The 25,171-nt window shown below is 35.4% G+C and overlaps 1 protein-coding gene across 5 annotated transcripts in view; it reads right to left on the bottom strand.

Moving 5' to 3' along the window:
* Trps1 (transcriptional repressor GATA binding 1) overlaps positions 1 to 25,171 on the bottom strand; it is a 235,919-nt gene that overhangs the window by 188,443 nt on the left and 22,305 nt on the right. For 3 of the 5 annotated variants that reach the window (XM_071602179.1, XM_071602178.1, XM_071602177.1), the window contains exon 2: positions 2,010 to 2,938. In XM_071602179.1, coding sequence (XP_071458280.1) covers positions 2,010 to 2,936 — 927 coding nt within the window. In that variant the 5' untranslated portion in view covers positions 2,937 to 2,938. Of the gene's footprint in view, positions 1 to 2,009; positions 2,939 to 5,944; positions 6,103 to 25,171 lie in introns of all 5 variants that reach the window. The other 2 variants (XM_071602176.1, XM_071602175.1) reach the window with 1 other exon arrangement.

Genomic DNA, 25,171 nt, shown 5'->3' with positions numbered 1-25,171 from the left:
ATCACCCACTTTTTCCACAGATTACTCTTTTTCTATTTCTAGCAACATTAGTTTGGAAAAAGAAAATTGATCTTAACAAGATTATCTTCTGGCATGTTCTTTCCTACTACTTTTTGTCTTCTTTACTGTTTGTGCTGCAAGGATTTAGTACACAGCCCAGTCTGGGATCAGCTGTTTTATTTCTAGTTCTATTAGCTCAAACTCAGATAGCTCACACATCTGTTTTATTTCTAAAATCACTGCCCAGGAAAAAGTGTTCTACCCAAACATAAACTTTACTATAAATAACTAAGAACCTAACAAATAACTGTTTGGGGGAAATGGAAGTGTGTTTAAAACTCTGAATTCTTCCAAACTATAGGCCTTAGTAATCTTCGTTTTAGAGCCTTCCTGACAGCCGAGATCAGCTTCCCTCAGAAGTTATCCCCAGAGTGAACAAACTGAAACTCCTGCCGGAAATCCAGGTATTAACATCATATTACTTGCTAATTATAAAACACCGTTTCACATACTGACATTATTCACTTCCAACCCTTTTATCTAAAACACGTATTTGCTTTCCAATCATAGTTTGACAGCAGAGTGTATCTGACATAAGACAGTGAAATGATCTTTAATAAGACAGCAGTTCAAAGCATGTAGCTTTCATGCATAATAACTATGTTGGCTTAATTTGCTGCTCCACAGAAATAATTCTATTTGTGGAAATTCACAAAGTAAGATGGAATTTTTAGAGAGCTCTACCAAAGATGAAACTGACTTTTTAAGAGTTCTTCTTCATATCTCCCTTAAAGCATTAAGATTGCCATTCTGACATTTAAAGGACTCAGAAATTTCTCTTCCGATTTTTCTCTACAAGTACTGCAAAATATTTTCACTACCTGTTATTTGTAACCCTTTGCCTGTCTTTCTTAATTGGCATTAGATCAATAGAGAGGTCTAAGGGAGATCTGCTATGGCTATCAACTTGATAAAAATGACTGATATTTCAAGAGATTTAGTAGGTCAAGTAAGTGTGATGTGATCTCATTAGTTCTCTGGTATTTCTTCCAACCACTCGTAAAAAAAAAAAAAAAAGTTTAATATGAAACCTAATGTTTTGAAATCCCTTGGCCTAATAATAGAATAAAAATTAACAAAAATCTACAAACAAAACTCACTACCATCTTCTCTAGCGGAGCATGAGTTTCGACTATGCTAAAACTGCAAAAGTTAAATGAACACATTTTCAGAGATTCAGTTCCACATTTTATTCTATTGAAAATGCTAACAATTTTTTTTTAATTCACATATGCCATAAACTAAAGACAGAAAAGGAGATCAAAAAGGTATTCTGGTTTTAATAAAAGTATACATTTAAATCATTACTAAATGCTTTCATAAGTTATTACCATTTTCCTTAAATGTAGAATGGAATGCTTTATTGGCCTACATAAAGGTTATACTGGTATCCCTAGTACTTACAATCACATGGATTTTTTTTAATCAATTTAAAATGGTATTTTCAAATTTTCATTTCCAGGAGTGTACCCCATGACCATCAATAGGACCTAAATCTAGTCAGGCTAATTGAAAAATCAAGTCCTAATCCAAAACACAAGAAAGATCTTCTCTGGGAAAGATTATCCCAGAGGCCTTATAATCTGAAACTAGGATATGGCATGAATTATTAGTAAGTACAACCATAAAGATTAGTGCCATTTAGGTAAGACTGTGAAAACATCCAATTACCATGAAGTATATTCAGAAATATGAAGCTTAGCTAATTCCATGCAAAGACTTTTCCTGACCTAATAGAAATGTTGGGAATGTTTCCATGAAGAGAGAGAGGATAACAACAACTCTGACACACTCTGGGATGATGTAGCTATGAAGGGCATGCACCTCTTCAGCAGGATCTAGAGAGCTAGCCTAGTATTGGGACCTTGCTTTTAACATGCATAGGAGAATTCACATTTCATTATTAATAACTCTTCCTGTACAAGAAGGTCACAACATAAAGCACAAACCTGTACATCATAGGTCCCATTTAGTAAAACAGGCCTTGAAGAATTGATGTCCTGCAGCACACCAGAAAGTACGGAACGGTTGACCTTCTGGAAGTCTTTGGAATGGCTGAACTGCACCATGTTATGAAGGGCCAAGATTTTGCTGTCCAGTTCAGCATCCTGCCTGGTGCGGTTATGCAGTCCTAAGTGATACTTTCGGAAGTGCTTAATCAGATCTGTGGGGTCGTTGCCATAGTAACCATACCCACAGATATTGCATTTAAAGTCCTGAAGCTCTGGAGACAGAGGTGCCAGGTCTGGGTTGTCATTCACCAGTAAGTCAGTTTTGGATTTATTCGGTCTTACACCCCCATCTGAAGGCACTTGTGGGTTTTTTGAGGCCACTGAAACTGGGCTTAAGCCTTGACAATTGGCTTGACCACTCTGCCCTTGCCCTGTTTCCTCGGTAGCCTTTGGTGACATCTTATGATCTTCCTTTGTCTCCAACGAGTCCCCTGATGGGGTGCAGGCCATATCTTGAGGGTCATCTGCCTCTGCTCTTTGAGGAGACTTCAAGGGCTCACAGACTCCCCCAGCAGCTGGAGATGAGAAAGCCAACATATTTCTGTCTGTCACCTCATCATGTGGAAAGGAGGAAAGGTTTCCTCCCTTACTGGGGCTTTCATAATTGAAGCCAGCCTTCTCATTCAGGACTGAGCTTTTTAAGTCCTTCTTACTGCTAGAAGACGGATCTTGGACATGCAAGCTATGTTCCTCCTTATTATTTAGTTCTGCAGCATCACTCTGATCCGTATTTTCGGACATCTGATCTGCAGAAAATTCTTTGTTCTTTCCAGATACCTTGCTTTCTGTACCTATCGGCTCCAGGGTCTGGCCCTCGCCTTCACTAGCAACGTTTCTCAGAGGGGGGTTCTTTTTCCGGACCATATCTGTGAAAATAGAGGGAAGAGGCAGATACTGAGTTATCTGAAAGTTTCAGACATGTAATCAAATCTAGAATATTTTTCTTATTCTATTCAAGGTTTTCTAAGGTACATAATAAAATACTTACTCTAGGAGAAAAATCAGTCATAAAAATAGCAAACACTTGAGACTAAAGCAAACAATTTACATTTCGAATTATTTTTGTCAAAAAGACTGGCCTTATTTATTATTTTAAAGAGTTTTATAAATATTAAAGGACTCACTATTATTATTGGCACTATCCTTCTTATTATTCTTTTCTTCCACATATTTTTCCCAAGTTTTCTCTTCAGTTATACTCAATGATATATACACACACTTACATATTTATACAGTATATATTACATATAACATTTATGTTTATGTTTATAGAATACATATTGCATGTTTATATGTTAAATATATATGTATATATAAACATCATAAATTGGAATTGAATATTGTTACACTGTGTAACCAGGACATAAATACAGTTTTAACCAAAATATCCTCAAAGACAGAAACGGCCAAGTTATAAACAGAGGAAAACTGCCCCCATTACTTCCAACAAAGAAAGGAAAAGAAATGCTTAAGACATATTTGGGGCTCTCCTGAAAGTTAGAATGAGGACCCAGCATACATCACAGTGGTCAGGTCAGGTTTCACTAGTACTGTCTCTAGCATGATGGGGAAGCAAAGGAAGCCCTGGGTTGCTATGCACACCTGGGGGAATGGTACCAGGTCCACCAATTATGAGCAGCACACTACAAAGTGACCAAAGCAAAACAATAGGTTGAACCATATAACACTGCTGTTTTGTAACTGGAAATGGCAAAATCTTAGCAATTTGCTAGGGTTTCCCTTTATATGCTCACTCAACTGTGCCTTTCAAGATAGTGGTATTAGAGAGTAAGTTAAAGATTAGAATGCTATGACAAATTCCTCTATAAGGGTCTAATGACTCAGAAATCAAAGAGAAATAAGAAATTGTGTCATGTCAAGTAAAGAATACACTAACAAAAGCTAGTCATGGACGGAGTTCCGAGGCCTCTGTTCCTCAAGTGCTCAGCTGAGAATCTATCAAGTGCTATCTACATCATCACCCCAAATGTCTCTTGGAAAATTCCACTTGTGACTTTCTAATAAAACAAGCCTTTTCTAGTAGCCAACTCTGCCGTGAGGACCGATTTATCAGAGTTAGTTACACCACTATTATCCAAAATGTGCTGGGAAAATCCAAGTTAATAACATGGTTTAGTCATTTTCACCTATAGTTTCTCATGAGTGCTAAGTAACCACACTGGCTTGGGATAGATGGGTGTACCTGTGCTTCTGAAAATCTGGTCAAACTAAATTTTTATACTGTGAATCACTGAATAAGGATAATGCACTAGCTATATAAGGAATCATTTATGAGACAAAAATTCACTTTAGTGAATAATATGAATAAACAACTATACTTCAAAAAGTATACTTCTTATAGATCAATAATTTCATTTACCAAATATCTATGGACTCTCCCTCTTGGAACAAAAAGGAAATTATAGGATAAAAACTGAAGCTTTAAGAGAAAATGAAATCATGAGGCAAAGCCAATCTACCATCTTACTCTGGGAAGAAAGAGGATGTGTTCCTCCCTTTGGTATCACCCAGTAGGCCTAAAATTAAGAAAGCCAGGGAATCTTCATTATGAAAGGAAACACTGGGCTGGGTTGTAGCTCAATGTTAGAGCCCTAGCCTGGCATGCATGAGGCCCTGGGTTCCATTCCTAGTGTGCATACACACACATACACACACACGCAAAAGCCAGAATATTAAAGGAAACACTGGCTGGCTATATTTATAATGTTTGCACATTAAGGTCTTAAGTGTTGATGGTAAAGTTTTAGGAGACTTCTATTTTCCTCTAAGAAGTGACTGCACCAAATTTGGGAACTTGTAACAACACATGGAAGACCATTACACACCATTTCTTCATAACTACTACTGTATAATCTTTTCTTCGATTAACACTTACTATATCATTCACATTTTAACATTTTCTACTTAACATGACTAAATCTAGCAATGACTTATCTAAATAAAATGAATAAGGGTATACAAAGAAGTTAGAATTCCAAAACCCTAAATTGAAGGAATAATGTCTGAAGAATTGTGCCATTACAGTTATCCTTCCATCAAAATGAAGAGAAAAAGGTTTGTGCCCCTATATTAATGTCAAGAAAACTGGAGAAATGGCAACATTGTAAATAGCCAGGAAACTAAGATAAAATACTAAGAATGAATAGATCTCAATGTGGTAATAACGAAAAAATTAACTTGTTTTTCTGAACAAAGAATAGTTTTAGATCTCACTGATTTACTGTAATCATGAAAAGATACAATGGGCCAAAGTTTAGAAACTAGTCACCCAGCATCTTTAGAGCCTGAGAGAAAATATGACTTAATTAAATTATCGTCTTTCCAAATTTCATTTTCTTCTTTCACCCAAGAACAGACCTTTAGAATGTGTGTGACTCACTGACTCCTTATGCTGAATGCACCCCTTAATAATATACATTGCAAAGAATGTTAAACTGCTAAAACTTCAAAGAAGTATCAGAAAGGTCACTTGGGTTTTTTTGTGTTGTGGGGGCAGGGGCATGGATTTGGGGGTTTTTTGTTTTTTTGGTTTTGTTTTTTTTTTTTAGTTGCTGTTTTTAAAAAATGGGGTTAATTTATTTGACTATACTTTGAAGTAGTTATAGAAAAATAATTTTTACTGGAATTATATCATCATAATTTTTCAGAGTGACATATTATGTAAATATAAGCACATTTGCAATACTTCTAAGTGGAAGAAACTCCCCTAGCAAGTCATAAGTTAGATACCGTAAGGCTGTAGCCACCCTCCAGTTATTATCTCTAAGACAAATAACAGATTGCACGATGTTTTCCTGAGTGCCAAGAACTTTTCCAGTTAACATTTTCACTTGAAAAAATAGATCACATACTTGTAAAATCATACCCAGCATTGACTTCATAAGGCATGTGGCTTTAGAGTGCTTTTTACAATTATTAATTCTATTAGTCAACTAGCAGGAAGCTAATGCAATTGTCTTAGAAGACGTTCGGAGGGCACAGAAGACATTTTGAGAGCTGATCTGTACATCTGAAAAACAAAGCAAAAAAAAAAATATTTCCTTCCTAAATGATGTAAACGTATTTTAATGTATCACACCTAAAATACATTAATATGCCAGCACTGTGGACGACTTGGAAAATATCTGATAAAAGCATGAGCAGACCTTGAGCAGGATTCTTTCCTCCTCTGAGTTTTAATAAAGCAGCAGGGGGGAGGAAGATGATAGAAAAGATTACAAGCACAAGAAGTCATGTTCACATTAGACTGTGATGTCGGTGCAGTTATTTGACCTCAAAATCCCCTCAACCCTAATGACTATGATACTTACCTACATGGGGAAGGGAGGGTCTTAATTTGTAAACACTAGCAATGGCTTTTATAGGGAAAATTTTCAAGTGATTAAAATACATGACCACAAAAATGAACCTTAGTCATCAGATTTGGGATTCTATTTTAAACTTTGTCACTACTCCACAGCAAAATACCTTGTTCAAACTACAAGAAAAGTTCAAACTTCAAAAATTTGAAGTTCAAAATACCAGTTAGAATAGGTCCACTATAAACAGCCATTTTAGATACTGGAGCTGAAAGTGAACTGGAAAAAGAAGGTGTGAATAACTATAAGGCTCCAGATCGCCCATGGAAGTGCTCTACAGAAATGTGAGATAAAAACCTGTTCTCTGGGGAAGAGACAGCATCATCTACATTCACCCCATTCTCACCTACACAAGCACTTGAACACACGCTCCTTCAACAGCCCATCTAATATGACTGCCAGGACACTCAAACAAGTTAAAATATGTTTCACTTCTCCAAAAGGCTCTCTTATATTTTTAATTCTGAGATATATGCCATTCCATCTGCAAAAATCATGAATATCTACTCTCAGGTCACTGTTTTTCCTTTTAAATTAAAACTTAAATCAAAAAGTTTGCTTTCCTAGAAATAGATTTTACTATCATTTAAAAAAACAATAGGAGAATCAACTGTCTGTTATGAAACCACTTAGATCTATGCAGTCGATATAATCAGCATTAGAGTTTAAAATACATTTCTACTACTTGATCTCACTGATTAAAATGTGTTTAAATATGTACAAAAAAAAACTGGAGCCTGAATCATTTCCTCAATGTGGCAGCTTCTCAGCAAAAGGGATCTGAGTTTTCTATTGTTATCTAGACATCATGAACTGACCCACTAATGAGTATTATATTTCATATCTGTATACATATTTGTATATAATAGATATATAAACAGATAAATATATGTATGTACATATATGAATCTATACATACATACATTTATAAAATATTCCTACTTCAAATAACTTGCAATAGATAATCAAATAAAGAAATCAACTATCACAGAAATTTAAAAAGAAACAGATCCCACATCCACATCCACTCAATGCAGGTGAGAACTAGGATTTACTTCCATTGGATGAAAAACTCCTTGAAAGTAAGAAGTGTGAATTCTATACGTTTTTAATAGTTTCTTGACCTTAAACAAAGAATGAATACCTAATGGTATGGAAATCATGTGTCCAGTTTCTGGATGATGTGATCGATCCTGCTGATCTGATTGATAAAGGGTAAACCCCTGCTAGTCTCTGAGCCTCTGTCCTTATCTATGTAATGAGGGCATTAGAATAGATTTTCTAAGCTTCCTCTCGATTCTATACTGGTTTTAGTCAATCACACTTTAGTTTTACCTTCAAAGACTTTGGACTGATTAACAATAAAATTCTAAATTACCAACCACTAAGGGAGGCCTAACTCCCACTGCCATGTGCCATTCTCTCAGTTAGCCATTTACTCAACATTCATCCATTCAACAAGCATATATCCAGCATCAGCTGTGTGCTAAATACAACAAGCAAGATGGCTTTAATTGCATTACTTGTCATTAATTTAAGAGACATTACTAAAAAGCAAAAAAAAAAAAAAAATGATTATAAGAAACCTCTCTTTCTCAAAGAAAATGGAAACTTTTAAATATCTTTCCAAATATCTGTGTGTGTGTGTGTGTGTGTGTGTGTGTGTGTTCAGAATGTATAGATAAGACCTTAAAAAATTAGGGGAACAAGATTATGTGATTTGAGCTCAGTCTCAATCCTGCTGCGTATGACCTTTATTATAGGCAGCAGTTCTCATTTTCATAATGTATAACGCCAGATGACCCATTCTTTTTGTTTCTTCAAATAAAAAAACTTTCAAGTGTTTGAAGTCAAAGCTTAATATAAAAAAAAAAAAAAAGTCATGATGGTGTTCTCCTTACCAAATAAGTTTTCTTCCCTGCCTGCCCACATTACCGGCCCAGGAGTACAGAGCTGTTCATTACACATTTCACGTAGCTTTCATTTTAAAAATTAACAACAAAGGGGAAAAAAAAGAGCAAATTGTGTCTTTTGATCACAAGTCCCCCACAAAGAATTTAAAGAATTAAGCAAGTGATAGCAAAATAAAAGGGAAGGTCAACTCTTAGGCCTATAGCAAACTAGATAGCTTCCATATGAACAACACAGAAAGTTCAGTTTTTAAAGAACATATGTGTCTGCTCATTGGTTTGGGGGGAAAACACTTGAATCCTGTCTACTCCATATATACAGATCAAAATCAGATTGCTTAAGTGAACTATAAAATGCAAGAGACATTGTTTATCCAATTCACAAACCCAAGAATTGCTGAAGGAGTTTAATGTTTTCTATTTCTTCAGATTCCAGGGCAATACTTCAATGGTAGATCGCTTTTTTTGTAAACTGCATCAAACTTCATAAACCCAATGTCAGATCCTGTTCTTTGCTATCCATTTCTATTTAATTTGTTCTCTCTGAATCGACTGTTCCTGAATCCTTAAAGGTATTTTGGGACATTTCAAATCCTGTTGAGATTTAAATGTCATCACCTTCAAACAACTCCCATCAAATAAATCTCTTATTAATTCACATCAAATTAATCCAAAATGATCGCTTCTATTAACATATGCTTCAGAGCACAAAGCCCATTAATAGTCATCTGGACACTAGAGCTAACCTAAACCTACTCTGAGATAAAATGCACACTATTTAGATATCCTATTTCAAAGAGTTTTGATGCTGGCCCAAACACATTTTATTAGGCTTTTATTTCATCATACTGTGTTCTCTATATTTTAAATATCTCATTTCAAATACACTAGTTTCTAGGTAAAAGGAGATACTATGGTAAGTAATAATATCATATTTTCCAAAATGAGTCTCCCTAGATCCATATATATCTTAGAGAAAGAATTTCATTAACCATTTCACTTTTAGAAGAAAATCACAGCTCTTTTCCTTCGAAGACTTTATACTAGAAGTCTAAAATGACGCCATGGAATATATCTGGAAAAAATGAAGCATGTGGGCTGGGGCTGGGGCTCAGTGGCGGAGCGCTTGCCTAGCATGTGTGAGGCACTGGGTTTGATTCTCAGCACCATGTATCAATAAATAAAATAAAGGTCCACTGACAACTAAAAAAAATTTCTTTTTTAAAAAAGGAAGCATGCATCCATTTCACTAAGTAACTAAAACAGAGTAAGTATATATCATTGAACATCAAAATGAAAGGGGAATTATTTTGCATTTCATACTAAATGAGAGGCAAATGTATTAAAAACTCTGATTTGAATAAGATCACAATTTCATTAAGCAAATTTAAAACATTACCATGTATTTCCCCACAAAATAGTTTTTTCTTTTTCTCTCAAGAAAAAAAAAAATTAAGCATCTACAACTGTTGCTTTAAACAGCCCAATCTGATTTGCATTTGGGCCAGGCGCAACCTCATTCCTTACTTCTTTGTTAAACTTCAAATATTTCAATAGGGCAAAGAGTCAAACTTAGCACTTTTGTTCAAAAAGATCAGCTCACAGAAAAGTATAAATGCATCTATTTATCTTGACAGTGATGAAATCAATTGACAGTTTATTATATAAAAATTAGATTTTCATTGATTAAAAAAATTAAAAAGCCAGTGCTTTTTAATTTTGTACAAATGCTTATAAATTTCTCCCTAGAAATTTTCTGAAAAAAATTAGTATATTAAAAGGTAGTATAATTTTTACGTATTCATGTTGTTTGTTTTTCAATCTATCATTCAACAGAAAAGAAAACTTCAATCCCTTACTCAATCCATCAATCAGGGGGAACTAATAACTGTCTCAGTTCTTCCATTTAAAAAAAAATCAGTGCCAATCAGTGCTAATCCACTGGGTAAACTGATGCACTTATACAAACAGTATGGTGACTAATGGCTGCACACCATGAAGATAACATACATCACTGATTTCATGGCCAAGTATTTTAAGCAAGGTTTTGTTGTAAGAGTGCAAAACTGAATACAAGATTAAAAGGCATAGGGACAATTTACATTGATAATGTACTGTGTCTGTGTGTGTTTATACAGATAGAGACAGAGAGAAAAAGATGACAGAGATCTCTCCGCCCCCCCTCCAAAATGAAGGGAAGTAAGTTTGCGCCATCATATGCAACAGCTCTTCCTCATGAAACTGGGAAGTAACTCACAAACCACTATGCTTGTCCTTACCACACAATAGGAAGTAGTTTAAAAAGGCTTGCACCCATCTGAGGACTGGTGGCTCAAGGATAGAACCTCAGGAGCATCCAACAGCTCAAGCACAAATACCAACAGGAATCAGCTATCATGTTCATGGAACAAAAGGAATTTAGAAATAAATTCAGAATGTGTGTGTGTGTGTGTATTCTATGAGGCTAGGGATCTTTTTATGCATAAATTTTTAAATATCCACTTAAAATAATAACAGTATTGACAAGTGTCTTTCACCCTATAAAACACATGCTAAGGATAACCTACTTACTGCCACCTGCTTAATTCAACACACCTACCATCATTTTTACTTCTGATGAAAACAGAGTACACACACACACACACAGAGGAATCATTTTTCTCTTTTTGTTAAAGGCAATACAATTTTCCAAAGCAAACTATCTTTCTAAAAAACCTATACTCAAAAGTAACTTATGTATGTTTTATAAGCTACATAACTTTTCCCAGTCTTCTGGAATGAGAGAAGTTCTATGTGTGAAAAATACAAAGTACATATAGAATCCATTCTTCATTGGGGTAACAGGCTTAGTTAAAAAAAAAATTGTTTTCATCTAAGCATTATTTCAGAACATTCTGCCTATGTTCACCCCAAGTTTAGGTAAGCTCTCTGGGATTTTAATATTGTAACAAATATGACAGGAAATCCAAAAAATTTCTCTGTGTTCTTCCCATGAAATTGGCTTCTAAAAAATAAATGGAAGGAGGCTACTAGACCAAATTAAATTTGGAGGAAATTGTATAATTTAGACCCCTCCCAAAGGCCCAAAATATACAATCGCAATTACAGCTCACAAAAGTCCTAGGGATTGGAGAGGATGGAGTCTGCTCAGTTGGGATTGGAATTTTCCAAACTCATTTAGCTTTATGTCATATAATGTCACTTACCCACCAAACTAATGTTTTAATGAATACAGAGGGAGATGCTGCTCCAAGACAGCCACATTCAAGGAAGAAATATAACCAAGACTTTAAAGTGTGTGTAACATCTTCAAAGAAGACAGTATTCCTTCGTTAACTTGGAAAGAAAATTAAGACATTTTACTCTGACATGGACTGTTTTGAAGGGTTTTTTTTTTTTTTTTTTTTTTGGCTTTGGCTTTGGCTTTGGGTTTTTTCCAGCATAGTTATCAACATTAAAAGAAGATCAGTATGTTTTATCATGAAAGATTTAGAATCAACATTTTGAAAGAATATGTAATGGCAGAGGATTACAGATAGAACACTAAGTTTTAAGAAGGGAATAAAACATCTATGTACAAGACCCCAGATGTCCAAATTATGTACTCATAAACATATGCGGGTTTAAGCGCAATGCTGGCTCTAAGCTAAAGAATTCATACAGCTATCACTCCATAAAGAAGCTCTAACATGTTTTTAGTTATAGTTTCCAATGATGTTCCACTATAGTGACCAATCTAAAACCTTCTGTCTAAATTTGTCTCATTATTTTACAATACTTTAAGACTCAGCTGATTAAAATTAAGTTTAACACCAAAATATGGTCAGGAGTTTCATGAAATATGGAATATGAAAAGGTGTTAAAGAAAGACTTGAGAGATCTACAGTTCCTATAGTTCCAATTGGTAGCTACCAAAAGTTTGCAGATACCTGAGAAAATACATCAAGCTCCCATGATTATTGCTGGTTATTAATAAATCCTGTTTCTCCAAATTGTAATCAGTGTCTTTACCCAGATTCAACTGTACAAATAATAAAGGACAGAACCTCTATACCTAAGACCCCAGTCAGTAAACACATATCTAGTACAGACCCAGGGTGGGACTGCATCCTGTCTTAGCACAGCTAAATGTTAACGTGGCTTGTGCTTCTGGGTGATGCAGAAGAACAAAATCATGTGTCCAAACTGGGCTCCCTGAGAGGCCAGGCAGATCCCATAGTTGAATGGGCTTTGGGATTTTGTTTTATTGTGAACATATTCTTATTATCCTCAAGAATTAAAGCCAAAACCTGGAAAGAAAGAAGTAAAATAACATCTTTAGAGTAAAATAAAATAAAAATAGGCTGAGTAGATGCTGAAGCAAACAGCAAAGAATATATTTTAAATTAATTTTGAATACAAAGCCAGATATTCAGGATTATTCACAGTGAGAGACTAGACTAAGATATTAACCCCACATACAGGTCTCTTTGGGGCCCCTACACCTCCTACTTTGCATATTCACCTGTGAGACAGAAAATGGCGATTTAATATTTAAGTTTGAGACTGCAGAATTACTTAGGGAAGAAATTAGCTCACTTGTTAAGTATTTTAAATAGGTGATCTACTCAATTTTCACTTTCAGAATCTATCTAAACACACGTAGCCATACATATACCTTTAGAAAAGATTTTCACCACCTGCACCCCAATTAGTATTTTTTCCCCATCAATCTTCTTGTGGACACCTGTCATAACAGAGTAAAGACAAATATACATAGTTTCTCCCCTAGATTCAGGTATTTCACAAATAGTTCCTTCAAAATCAAACTGAATTTGAAAGAAACCAACAGACAGAATGAGACTTTTTTTAGATGCATGATCTAGAATGTTGATATAGATTGTAACCTGAAATTATAGTTAATAAAAAAATGTATCATGTTATTATTACTAGGAGCTAGACACTGTGCCAAGAGCACATTATCTCATTTGATTTTGATTCTGACTAACGATCTTTGGAGTAAAATACTATTATTATCCACGTGTTAAAGAAGAGGCAGCGGAGGCACGGAGAAGTATCAGATCTAGCCATTAAACAAACTAATTCTAAAGGAGCCTAAAGCCATGATAGATTACTTGGTTTCCCATCCAATTTTCATTGGCTCTCCAGTGTTTTCATGAGCAACTGTGAAGCAACAGTCATAGATATTAAGTAATACCACTTCAAGAAACTTACAAAAGAACACAATCTATGTTGATTTGCAAATACTGCCATCAGATGTATTTCTTTGGCTCTCCAGTTCTATTAGATAATACATGATCTTTCCAACATTCACAAGGACAACTAGGTTATCCCAAACTTTGTATTTGCCTAATAACACTTAGTACAACAAGATCACCAAACTATGTAAGTCTCTAAAATGGATTCACTTCTACAAAGCCGTCTACAATTATCACAAACAAAAAATACCTTTCTCTACAATCATGTGGCACTTAATGCATGCACATCACTTTTTAAGGCACATGGCAGCCACATCATAATTATGTTTACATTGTGATCTATGCCACCAGACTTTAAAATATCACTATTGAGTCTATTAATGTTAATTCAAAACATTAACATCTATCCTTTCTTTATATGCATTCATATAAACAAAATACTGATATGCAATAATTCACATATGAAAATACTTACACATCATCAAGGATTCTCAAGACCTTCCCCAGGGCAATACATCTGAAGTCAGAACACATTTGCATCATTATCAGTGGCAGGCTACAATGGTAATATTCCTATATTCCTACGTAGGGTTACATAGAACTGTGTTGGGGCAAAGGTCACGGAAGTTTTTAAAAAGCCAGATGACACTAATCTGGCCCTCCCATAGACACTAGCCTCAGAGACAGCAGGCACTCTCAAAAGTTCTTATTGGAGAATGAATGTTAACACACTTCAAAAAATTCTGCATATTGTCTATCTCTTCAAGAAAGGTCTGAGTCTCTTGGTAATAAATGGACACTGAGAATAATGCTAGGATAAGGCTAAAGTTGTCTCATCCACAAAAAAAAAAAAAAAAGAAGAAGAAGAAGAAGACGACGACGACGACATACAGGGACTCAAAGCATTAATTTTTGTCTTTATATTGGTTGAAATAAAAGAATCAAATAGAATGGTCCTAGATCCATGGGCATAAAGCAATAAATACACCAGTAAATAAATACAATAAATATACAAGTAAGAATGATTAAATCTACTTTTTAAAACTCTGCATCAAAACCATGTTGGCTTGATTTGATTCTATAAATGTCTACATAACTTCACATATCAAAAATATCTGTGGACTGATTACATAGAGGAAAGTTCATTAAAAGATTAACTTGGTCTCTATATGATTAATAATGTTACTGTAATCACTAAATTAGTTCATATGGCTTCATGAGTATTTATATTCTAAACATGAATATCATGTGGGATTTAATATATGTATTAAACATATAATAATTTCTATAAATAATCTATATTTATACATATAAATTTATCTACAAAATTTTCAACATGCTGTCTCTAACATTCAAAATTCAAAATATCCTGCACAAGTAGCATGATGCATAAAAATAATAAAAATTATATTTTAAAAGCATAGCTGGGGACATAAAAAGAATACAGAAGCCAGGCACAGTGGCACATGCCTGTAATCTCAGGTACTCAGGAGGCAGGGACAGGAGGCACTGCAAGTGTAATGCCAGCCTGGGCAACTTAACAGAGACCTCATCTCAAGAAGGAAAAATAAAAGAATACAGAAAAACTCTAACCATCTAGTTCAGACTCCTAGCAAACATAAATTCAGATAATGATGCTCTGAGCACTCTTGTACATATACACATATACAAGAGTGCTCAGAGCATCATTATCTGAATTGTCAAAATTGGGAAAAAACCCAAATACAAACAGAAGAAGAGCTTTAAGAAGCAGTATACACACACACACACACACACACACACACAATGGAGTATCTGGTCACACAACAGAATATTATGCAGCAACGTAAATGAAGAAACTACATACAACAATATGAGTGACACTCACAAACTTGTAAGACACCAGGTACAAAATAATGCATACTGGCAGTGCTTAAGAATGCTTTAGTTGAATGTAGGTAAAGCTCAAAAACAAGCCAAACCAATCTAAAGTGTTAGTGGTCTGGAGAACACTTGACTGCTGGGGAAGAAGACAGAGAATAACTGAGGTCACAGAGAGTTTAGAGAGTGCTGGAAATAGTATTTCTTGAAATGAGAAGTAGTATACAGGTATGTTTATTTTGTAATAAGTCACTGAGCAACAGACTTATGATTTGCATACTTTACAGCTAGAAAGTTAGTATGCATGAGATTTTTCACTGAAACCTCAGTTGCTCTGCAGAGAGCATGGAGTAATATATTGAGATGAAAGCTTTTTATCTGTTGCACTTTTGATGAGGAAACTAAGCATTCCATTGAGTGGAAAGTGTCACTGGCTCCTCAGGCCAAGCTGCAGGGCACAAGAACCCAATTGTACAAAAGCAGGCAATAAGGTGACAACTATCTCTGTACTTACTAAATGCACAATATCATGAGGCTGCACTACATTAATTGTACCACCAGAGACAGGCTAAATAAAAGTGGAAGACAACTAATACTTGTTGAGCACCTATTATGTCCCAGCCATTTATTCGCTGCCTCACGTAATTTCTCTATTTAGGCCTCAGTGAAAACGTGCAAGTTACAAATGAGAGAACTAGAATTGTAATGGGGCTACAGAAACATACTTACCTCAAAAGGCTAGATGAGTACATGAAAAACAGCTAATAAAACAAGATTGTGGGATTTTCAGAAAATTCACATATGTAAATTTGTTTTAATAATGCTGAATAAATGCTGCATTTAAATGAAAAGTGTCACATTCTACCTCCACCTCAGGTTCTTACTGTGTAAATCTATGGCTACACCATGGTATTTAATCTCACAAACTGAATAATGCTGAGTGATTACTCACTTTGCATGTAAATGTAGGTTCATTTCTTAAGACTTTTGCTTCTATTATCAAAAATGGTTTTTAATGTGCATTGGTAACTGAAGAAAGAAAAAGGAAGGAAGGAAGGAAGGAAGGAAGGAAGGAAGGAAGGGAGGGAGGGAGGGAAGGAGGAAGGGAGGAAAGACAGACGGACAGATGAGGTGGCACACAAATATTAGCAGGAAGACCTAAAAAATATTCCTTAAAATTACTCCATGTAGCCTTTGGCATATGTTTTGTAAGCAGAAGAAGACTCATAACATAATCACATTTTATCATACAGAGTTTGCTTGAGGTTTGTATGACTAAGAAGAATTCCACTGAATTCCTCTAGGAGAATCATAACGTCCATGAACACTGTCACCTAAGCAAGCTTGAGGAGATTTGCTTTAAGTGGAATCAAGAATAGTTAATTAACAAATCTCATATCCACTACCATGCTTAGTGTTCCAGAAGCCAAAGGTTAGGTCCTCTATACATTTTACTGCTGCTGAAACAAGAAAACAAGTTTACACGCAGATGGAAAAAAAAACTATTTGTAAAAAGAGCCACACAATGCCTAGAAAAGAGTAGAATCCTATAACATTACTGAAAATTAATCATGTCTGTTTGAACTTCTTGTGAAATGACACTTCATAGTTACAGTTTTACCTAATTATTTTCAGAAACGGATAACTTCAGCATAAACAGTATCTTGTAATGCTATCAATATTTTCAAACCTGAAATTGATGCCTAGTTTATTTATTCTATAAACCAGGATACTACTCGGTAAATAAAATGCTATTATTGAAATGACTTCACTAAGGAGTTTGTACATCATGAGGGTAATCTTGTTGTCACATTAAGACTACTGTTTTAATGCTGAAATAAAACAAGTTATATTTGAAGTAGGATATTACAGAAGTCATTAAGAATGGAAATCATAGCCCATTATGCATTTACTGTCTTCTGGGGTTAAAAAAAAAAAGTAGTTTTGGAAAAACTCCTACGTTGGTTTATTAAAATCAAGTATCATCAATATGATCCAGATGAGCTAAAAGAACCTAGCAGGTAATGCCCATAGTAAGATGTTGAGCAGAAAAGGAAAAAAAAAAAGGCATGAAACATCAGACAATGGATAGTGCTAACAAGTTAAAGGAGAGAGCTCTATTGCTCTATTTAAGGATATCTTCTGGTACCTACAACTACTGCTTGAGAGAGGACTCCTGTAGTCTTTGGTTCAATATCTTAAACTTAGAATAAAATTAGGCATTTCAGAGTTTTCCACAATAACCATTTCTGGATCCTTCACTTTCTGAAAAGCTTGCAAATAATTACACCAATAAGCTTATAACAGGTTTTTGCTTTGGGTTTTTGTTTGTTTTTTGTTTTTTTGTTTTTTTCTGGGAATCAAGAAGTGCATCTGCCAGCATCATTACCCATTTAGCATTCATTCCTATGTTTTGTGCAAATATTACAAAATTGAGCAAGTGCTCTGATAGCTGATGCTCACAATCAAAACTAAATCATCATCATATTTATTCATTCAACACATTTTTATGAGTGTCACCTAAGTGTCAGGCATTGAGTCGAATGCTAAGGACACAACTGTGAACAACGTAGACATGAAAGTTGCCCTCACTGAGCTTACAGACTTACAGCTTACAATTAAAATAAAACACGGAAGTGGATACCTGATCCAGATTTGGTATAACAAAAAGGAGTTCTGGGAGAAAAGGTGACTATAAGCAAAAAGAGAGCAAAAGCTGGCCAGGCACAAGGAAAACAACTAAGGGCCATACGCAGAAAAAATAACAGATGGAAAAGCCCAGATCCAGAGAGAATATAAGCAAACCAAGAGATTCAGTGGTATTAGCAATTGCAGTGGTTTTGGGTTAAAATTCCATGAAGGATTAAAACATAAACTCTGCAGAAAAATCATATTTCCCTGAAAATATTAGGCAACTCGTTTATAATACATGCTGAAAAAACTTCAGATTAATCATTCATATGAAATGCTTACTGCTGGATTACAACTAGAATTTCTATATAACTATCATGGGAAAGTATTACTAAAATGAAAAAAGTAAATTTACAACATTACCTCTTTTTTTTTTTTTTTTTTTGGTACCGGGGATTAAATCCAAGGCACTTACCTACTGAGCCACATCTCCAGCACTTTTTGTCTTTTTATTTTGAGACAGATCTCACTGAGTTGCTTAGGGCCTGGCTAAGTTGCTGAGGCTGGCTTTGAACTTGTGATCCTCCAGCCTCAGACTCTTGAGCCACTGGGATTACAGGCATGTGTCACCTTGCCCAGTATGCCTCTTATTTTGATGCAACTTTTTAACTGACCAGATAGGACCAACAGTCATGTTGTTTCTTATCATAAAGAATTAAACAGAACTACTGAATTCTATATGTGAATAAATATAATTTATTTTAAATTGATCCCTTCCTTTTAAAAAATATTTATTTTTTTTAAAGTAGTTGGACACAATACTTTTATTTTACTTATTTATTTTTATGTGGTTCCAAGGATCGAACCCAGAGCCTTGCACATGCTAGGCAAGTGCTCTACCGCTGAGCCACAACCTCAGAGCAAATTGATCCCTTCCTAAAAGCTTAATATTCTGGCCATGAAGGACAAAATGTTACATTTAATTCCCAATCAGGTTCCTGTTCACTATGTCACAAACAAAGAGGTGTTCATGGCTTTAAAGAAAACCACTCTTGTTCATAAGGTTGGAAAATAAAGTACCAAAGCAATACCAAATGTCATGTACGCATGACATCCTACTTATGGGCAAGGGCATTTCAAACTTTTAAAATTTCCAATCAATTAATTCATTCATATAGTACTAAGCACACAATATGTTTAAATTCTACAAGAAATTATTGCTTTCTAAAAAAGAAGCTAGCTACCTTTGTCAGAGACACAAGGCTCATGGGAAACCACCCAGTTACAATGCAGGATGAGACATGACCTAGCACAAAAATGAGCAGCACAAACCAGAAGTCCTCTCCTCGAAGGCAAAGAGTAAGTTCCACATGTATACTATTCTTTTAAAAAGTACAATTATTTCTATTCTTTTGTTTATTCACAATAAGTAACACAACGTGGTTAAGATTAGCAATGAAACCAAGAGAGAAGAGAAGGTCCTCAGGGAGAAGTAAGAATTGCACAGGTACAGCATATAGAAAAGAGCATTCCAGCAAACAGAAACAGAACCGAAAGGCTGCTACACGATATAAACCTGTCAAGAACAGTGAAGAACATGGGTTTACAACAAATGGTCCACTTGGACGACGGGGCTGCAAAGATTAGTACAACCGCATCTTGAATCTCAGTTGATGAGGCTGGGCCACTTGTAGGAAACAGGAATCCGCTCAAAGTTTCTAAGTAGGAGAGGGTAGGAAAGGTAAACAAGGATGGTGTGACATGCACACTGATGAGGAAAATAAAGGGATGATATGCTTCTCAAAAAAAATTCAACTCTGATCATAAAAAGAATTTTTAAAAAATCCTGAGAAATCCTATAGGCTCAGATTCAAGATGTCTTTACTGATGTACATCTGTGAGATATCAATGATACAGCATTACTTAGGCCTTTATTATGTTTATACAGTTAAATTGGCAGCATGTCTATCATTTGATTATTTGCATTGCTGCCTTTATAGTGGCCCACTACTGTCCTTATGTTGATATCTCCGTGCCCTATACAGGACCTATAAATGAGGAGGTACTGAGTAATATTTGTTGGGTGAACTTCACAAAAGTATTGAAACTTACTGAATAATTTCAGTGAAACTTACTGAAAAGGCAACAGAGTTAACCATCTGACTAACTTAGTTACCTGGCATTTCTCTGTTCTTCTGTTGACTGTGTGCCCACACTTAATGTTTCATCCCAGCCCTGTCTATCCTGAATCCATCTAACTATTTAGTTCTCAGACAAGCAGCATGTTATAAAGTTTTCCAAAATAACTTAACAGCATAAAAGTAGACCTTTCAAAACAAACCCAGATCTGCCTGGTCCCATCGAAAGCTCACTCAGAATTTGGTCAAAACCTCAGTAATGGTCCCCCTCGAACATTCTGGTCTATGTAAATCAGTACAGTTATAATGTCCAGAGGCCTCCACACAATACACCTCTTTATTCCAGTGGGAGCTATACAGATGGAGACTTGGCAGACTTCAGAATTAGGTACTAAAGGATCATCTATAATTCCATCTTATACCCATTCTCCCTGAAACTACTCATGTCCCCCATGCTCGCCACCCAGATAGAACTTGGTTTTGAAGTAGAAGCATTCAAAAGTCAAGTTTCTTTCAGGCAGAGCTTTGTTTTCTGTGTCCATTCCAAAATAGTTCTTCTAAGAGTCTGTGATGGAGAACATGAAGATATGAGAACAATGAGTAAACCATAGTGACTAGTGCTAAGGTCACGAAGGTCTCCTAAACACCAATCCACACTGCCTCTGAGGCCAAAAACTTTGCCATTGTTCTCAAGTTTGCAGTAATAGGTCTTAGAAGAAAAGCGGGGGTGGGGGGGGGGAATTCACTCTTCACACACTCAGTTACACACACGCACTGGAAGCACATACATCAAAAGGATACTAGCATGTGAACCAAAATCAGTAGTGTTTTTAAGCCAGGTTTTAATTCTCTTCTTCATCTGGATTGTCTTAATTCCTGTAAGTGTAACTTGCGTGTTTTACAAAGTTGTTTTAAGGGAATAAAAAGAGAAGAAATTATAAATTAAATGAGAACAACAATAAACACTGGAATTGACTGTAAAAGGCACAGTACTATTTTTTTTTCTATACTTCCAACTCTTGTCCCACTAGAGGATAAGCTCCTACTAATAAGCAGCACAGAGCAGCCCTACAACCTGTGTATGCTGAAAGAAAGGTACCTCAGGATGCCTGCATCCACTGGGAAAAAGAGGTACCTCCAGCACATGTTTTTAAAATATTTTAGTTGTAGATAGACATGATATCTTTTTTTTTTCATGCGGTGCTGAGAATTGAACCCAGTGCCTCACACGTGCCAGGCAAGTGCTCTACCACTGAGCCACAACCCCAGCCCCTACTACATGATTTTTAAAAAGGGAAAGTAAAGAAACATTTTTGAAAAGAAAAATAAGTAAATTTCCCTAGATTTATTTTCACTTTTTAAAAAGTCACTGATTAATGAGCTTTAAATCAATCTTTCTCTGTAAGAGTTTATGTATGAAAAATCCCGTGTGAATCAAATACTGGCCATGCAAAATCTGTTGCCTATGCCGCTCCATGAGGTAGGCACTCGAGATAAGAGCACTATTACTTCTGACAAACTTGGATCCTGTAACTTCTTAAAGTAGCCAAAACTCAGTAGTAGGAACGAACATTACAATTACAGTATATTACAGTACAATAAATATGCAGTATGTGACAGCAGCATCGGAACCTCTTAATTCCATAGACTGTCTCCAGGGAATGCCTTAAGCAATGGAAAGATTGGAAAATAATTTAATTATCAATTTAATTGCCTTCAAAGAAAAAATAGATGGCATTTTGTAGAAATTCTTTATGATGGATTATTAATTTTATATATCACTCTGCACTCAAATCAGATCTCTCAATATCCAAATATATGTTAACTGAGAGACAAGTTCATTATTGAAATAACACACCAGTATTCTGAATATGAAAAAGGTTAGCTTTTTCATGTTGGCAAATATGCATTTTTTTTTCCGAATCACTGATATTAGGAAGTAAGATTCTCTCTTGCTCCACAATTCCTCCCATGCCTGTCTTTAAAAACCTCTGCAGCAGCAAATGAATAGCATCAGGTTCTCAGTTTTCAAGAGACAACCAGGTCTTCAGTTCCAAATTAAATCCTCTCACTTTGTTAGGGTAGATAGGCACAAGGAAATCAGAGTGCCAATATGAACATACACAGGAGGGACCAGGTCTCCCGGGAAGGCCCTGGAAATGAACTGTTGACATCTAACAAACCTACATAGCAATGTCTGTCTCCAGTGTGTTTCCAAAGGATTCAAAGCAAGACAACTTCACTTCATTTCTTCGATTTCTAAAACAGCCCTTAATGTCGAAGGATGTAGTCTACATTCAGATTGGGTGTTGTTCTCAGTGAGAGGTAAATTCATTTGAGATGAAATCTTGCAGACTTGGCCTTGGGAGGTAACACTACCATTTACATCCACTCTCTTACACATAAGTCACTGTATGATGGCTGAATCTGACAATGAAACTTATTTATTTACGCAGGTATTTAGGAGCACACATTCTGGACTGGTAACTCAGAGATGCGGAGGTGCGGTGGAGCACAGTCTGGATTCATTTGTAGCAAATTTTCTGTTTTGTAATATAACTTAAAATATTTTTGAAGAAATATGGTAAAGTGATTATCCTTCTGGAACTAGATACACTGACACTGTCACATTAACTCACAGCTTGTTAAATACTGTGCAATCTTTCTATAACATTCTTTGTTATGAGACTAGAATCAGCATATGGGAATTGCTCTTTTCCTGCTAAACTGAAGTCATTACTAACCACTCATCTGTGACATGCACTCTTTCTGGTAACCAGGGATTTTAGCTTCACAAAATTTAGAAACTGCCACATTGTTTCTTGGCATCGTTTTCAAACGTGACATCATTTAAATTTTGGAAAACTCCATTTCAACAAATCCACTAGTAGGTGCCAGGTTAAGGGCTGCCCAAAAGGGGCAGCAGGGTCTCTGTAGAAGCCAACCACAGATCGTTCTTCCAGTCTATATGGTCACATGCCTTTCATTAGAGGCACAGGGAGTCAAGATGAGCTCAATGAATGCATTTCAAAATGGGTTATCAAGTTACCAGCATATAGAGATGGCTTCCAGTTACTGAAGCTCTGTACAGAAGAACAACTGTCACGTGGAGATGAAAAGCTCCATTTTCAGCTTCCCTAATTTCCAACGAAAATGTGTTTTCTGTTTCAAACATAAAACTGCTTATTAACAAACACTGTGCACACACAAAATATAATAAATAAAAAGCCAAACACACAAACCTACTGACTCATTTACTGCTGAACAAAAGTATACAGGGAATGGTGTCTACATACAGACTAGAAGCCCCTAAATGTGTAAATTTTATAATCCACACACAATACGACAGCAGCACCTGCCAGCCAGGTTAAGATTAGTGCGCTCAGGGACATTTTTTTCTATCAAATTAAAAATAAATTCCAATGGTTCACTTAAAAAATATACAAATGACATCTCTGTTTCACTCTGTTTCACAGAAAAAATTTTGAGAATCTAACCTTAAAAAAAAAAAGTTTTTTTTAGTTTTTACTCACTTAGACATGTTTTGTTAATATATTTATCTCTGATGTTAAAAGCATGCTTACCTCTTGATAATACATACACATACATACACACACACACACACACACACACACAGCTTGAAATTTTGGGGTACTCAGCTTAAAAATTAAGAATACATGGTTGTAAATGACAACTCAGAATTACTCTGATGTGGAGGGTTCCCATAATAACTATAGAATCATATAACTTCGATTTTTTTATTGTCTTGCAGAAAAACTGAGGGATCTTAGCAATAACAAGTCATTATTACCAACAAAGTGCTTATGATCATGTGGCATATATCCCACATAGGAAAATTAATTCTAAAATACCCAGAGAGAACCACAAGACAGTTGTTATCTCTGAGACACTAACTCTCAGGAAAGGGTCTGATATCTTCTGACAAAGTTACCACAACCTATTGACAAATAAGACCGTGATTAGGGGAATTTTGTAAGACTCATTTTGGAGAAGAGGAAGAAGGCTCACGAAATCAACACCAAAAGTAAGCTCTAAGGGGAAATCTCTGAATATAAAAAAGTCATGTGTTTGCTTTTTTAAGTCACATATTAAAATCAAGTACTAATACAAATACAAAAAATTTAAAATAAAGACATAGGTCACAAATGGCCCAAAGAATAACGTACAGATGGAACAATATGAAGAGAAAAACAACAACAACAACAACAAAAAAAAAAAACACCAAAATACTTCTTTTAAGAATGTTTACAATTCAGAATGGCCTTGAATCAGCATTCTGGACAAAGCTTATACCACAGAAACTCAAACACAAAAGAACTAAGAAATTAAGCCACACAATCTACAAGAGAATGACACCAAGCTAGTCTTTGGAAGAATATGACACCACTCCTTCCTGAGAGAGTCAAAAGCTAGAATTCTGTTTGTTCTACTCTGTATACATCCTAAATACTATTTTTTAAATTAAAAAGTTAAAATAAGGTCTTAGAAACATCATTTTGAACAGTCTAATGAGCCCTCCCATAGTTAATGGTACAGAAATTAAAAAGATTAGAGACAGAACAATAATTATAATTATCATTATTATAATAAATATTCACACAGCCCTTCAGCATTCACCAAACCTGTTTTACATATGCTACCTGTACTGATTTTTCCGCCCAAAGCTGTGCCCTGGTATTGTTACTCCAGCCTACAGGTAGGGCGAGGCTAGAGACCAGCCATACCACAGAAAGGAAACACAGCTACAACCCACTGTACTGCTGAACACAGCCGGACATCAGCTTATTCCAGACAACTTCACATCTCAAAAGGCACCAGGATGGCTGAATCTTCTTTAGTTTAATTTGTACTGTGTATATCTAGAGTACAAATAAGATTGGAAAGAGGCAAAAGTGCTCAGATTACAGAAAAATGCAAAACAAAATCGATTAAAAAATATTTGATGCACATTTATGACCCCTG

The sequence above is a fragment of the Marmota flaviventris genome, chromosome 15, assembly GCF_047511675.1.
Source record: "Marmota flaviventris isolate mMarFla1 chromosome 15, mMarFla1.hap1, whole genome shotgun sequence".
NCBI lineage: Eukaryota > Metazoa > Chordata > Mammalia > Rodentia > Sciuridae > Marmota > Marmota flaviventris.
The sequence above is the reverse complement of the archived record's forward strand: the minus strand, read 5'-3'. Positions and strand labels throughout refer to the sequence as shown.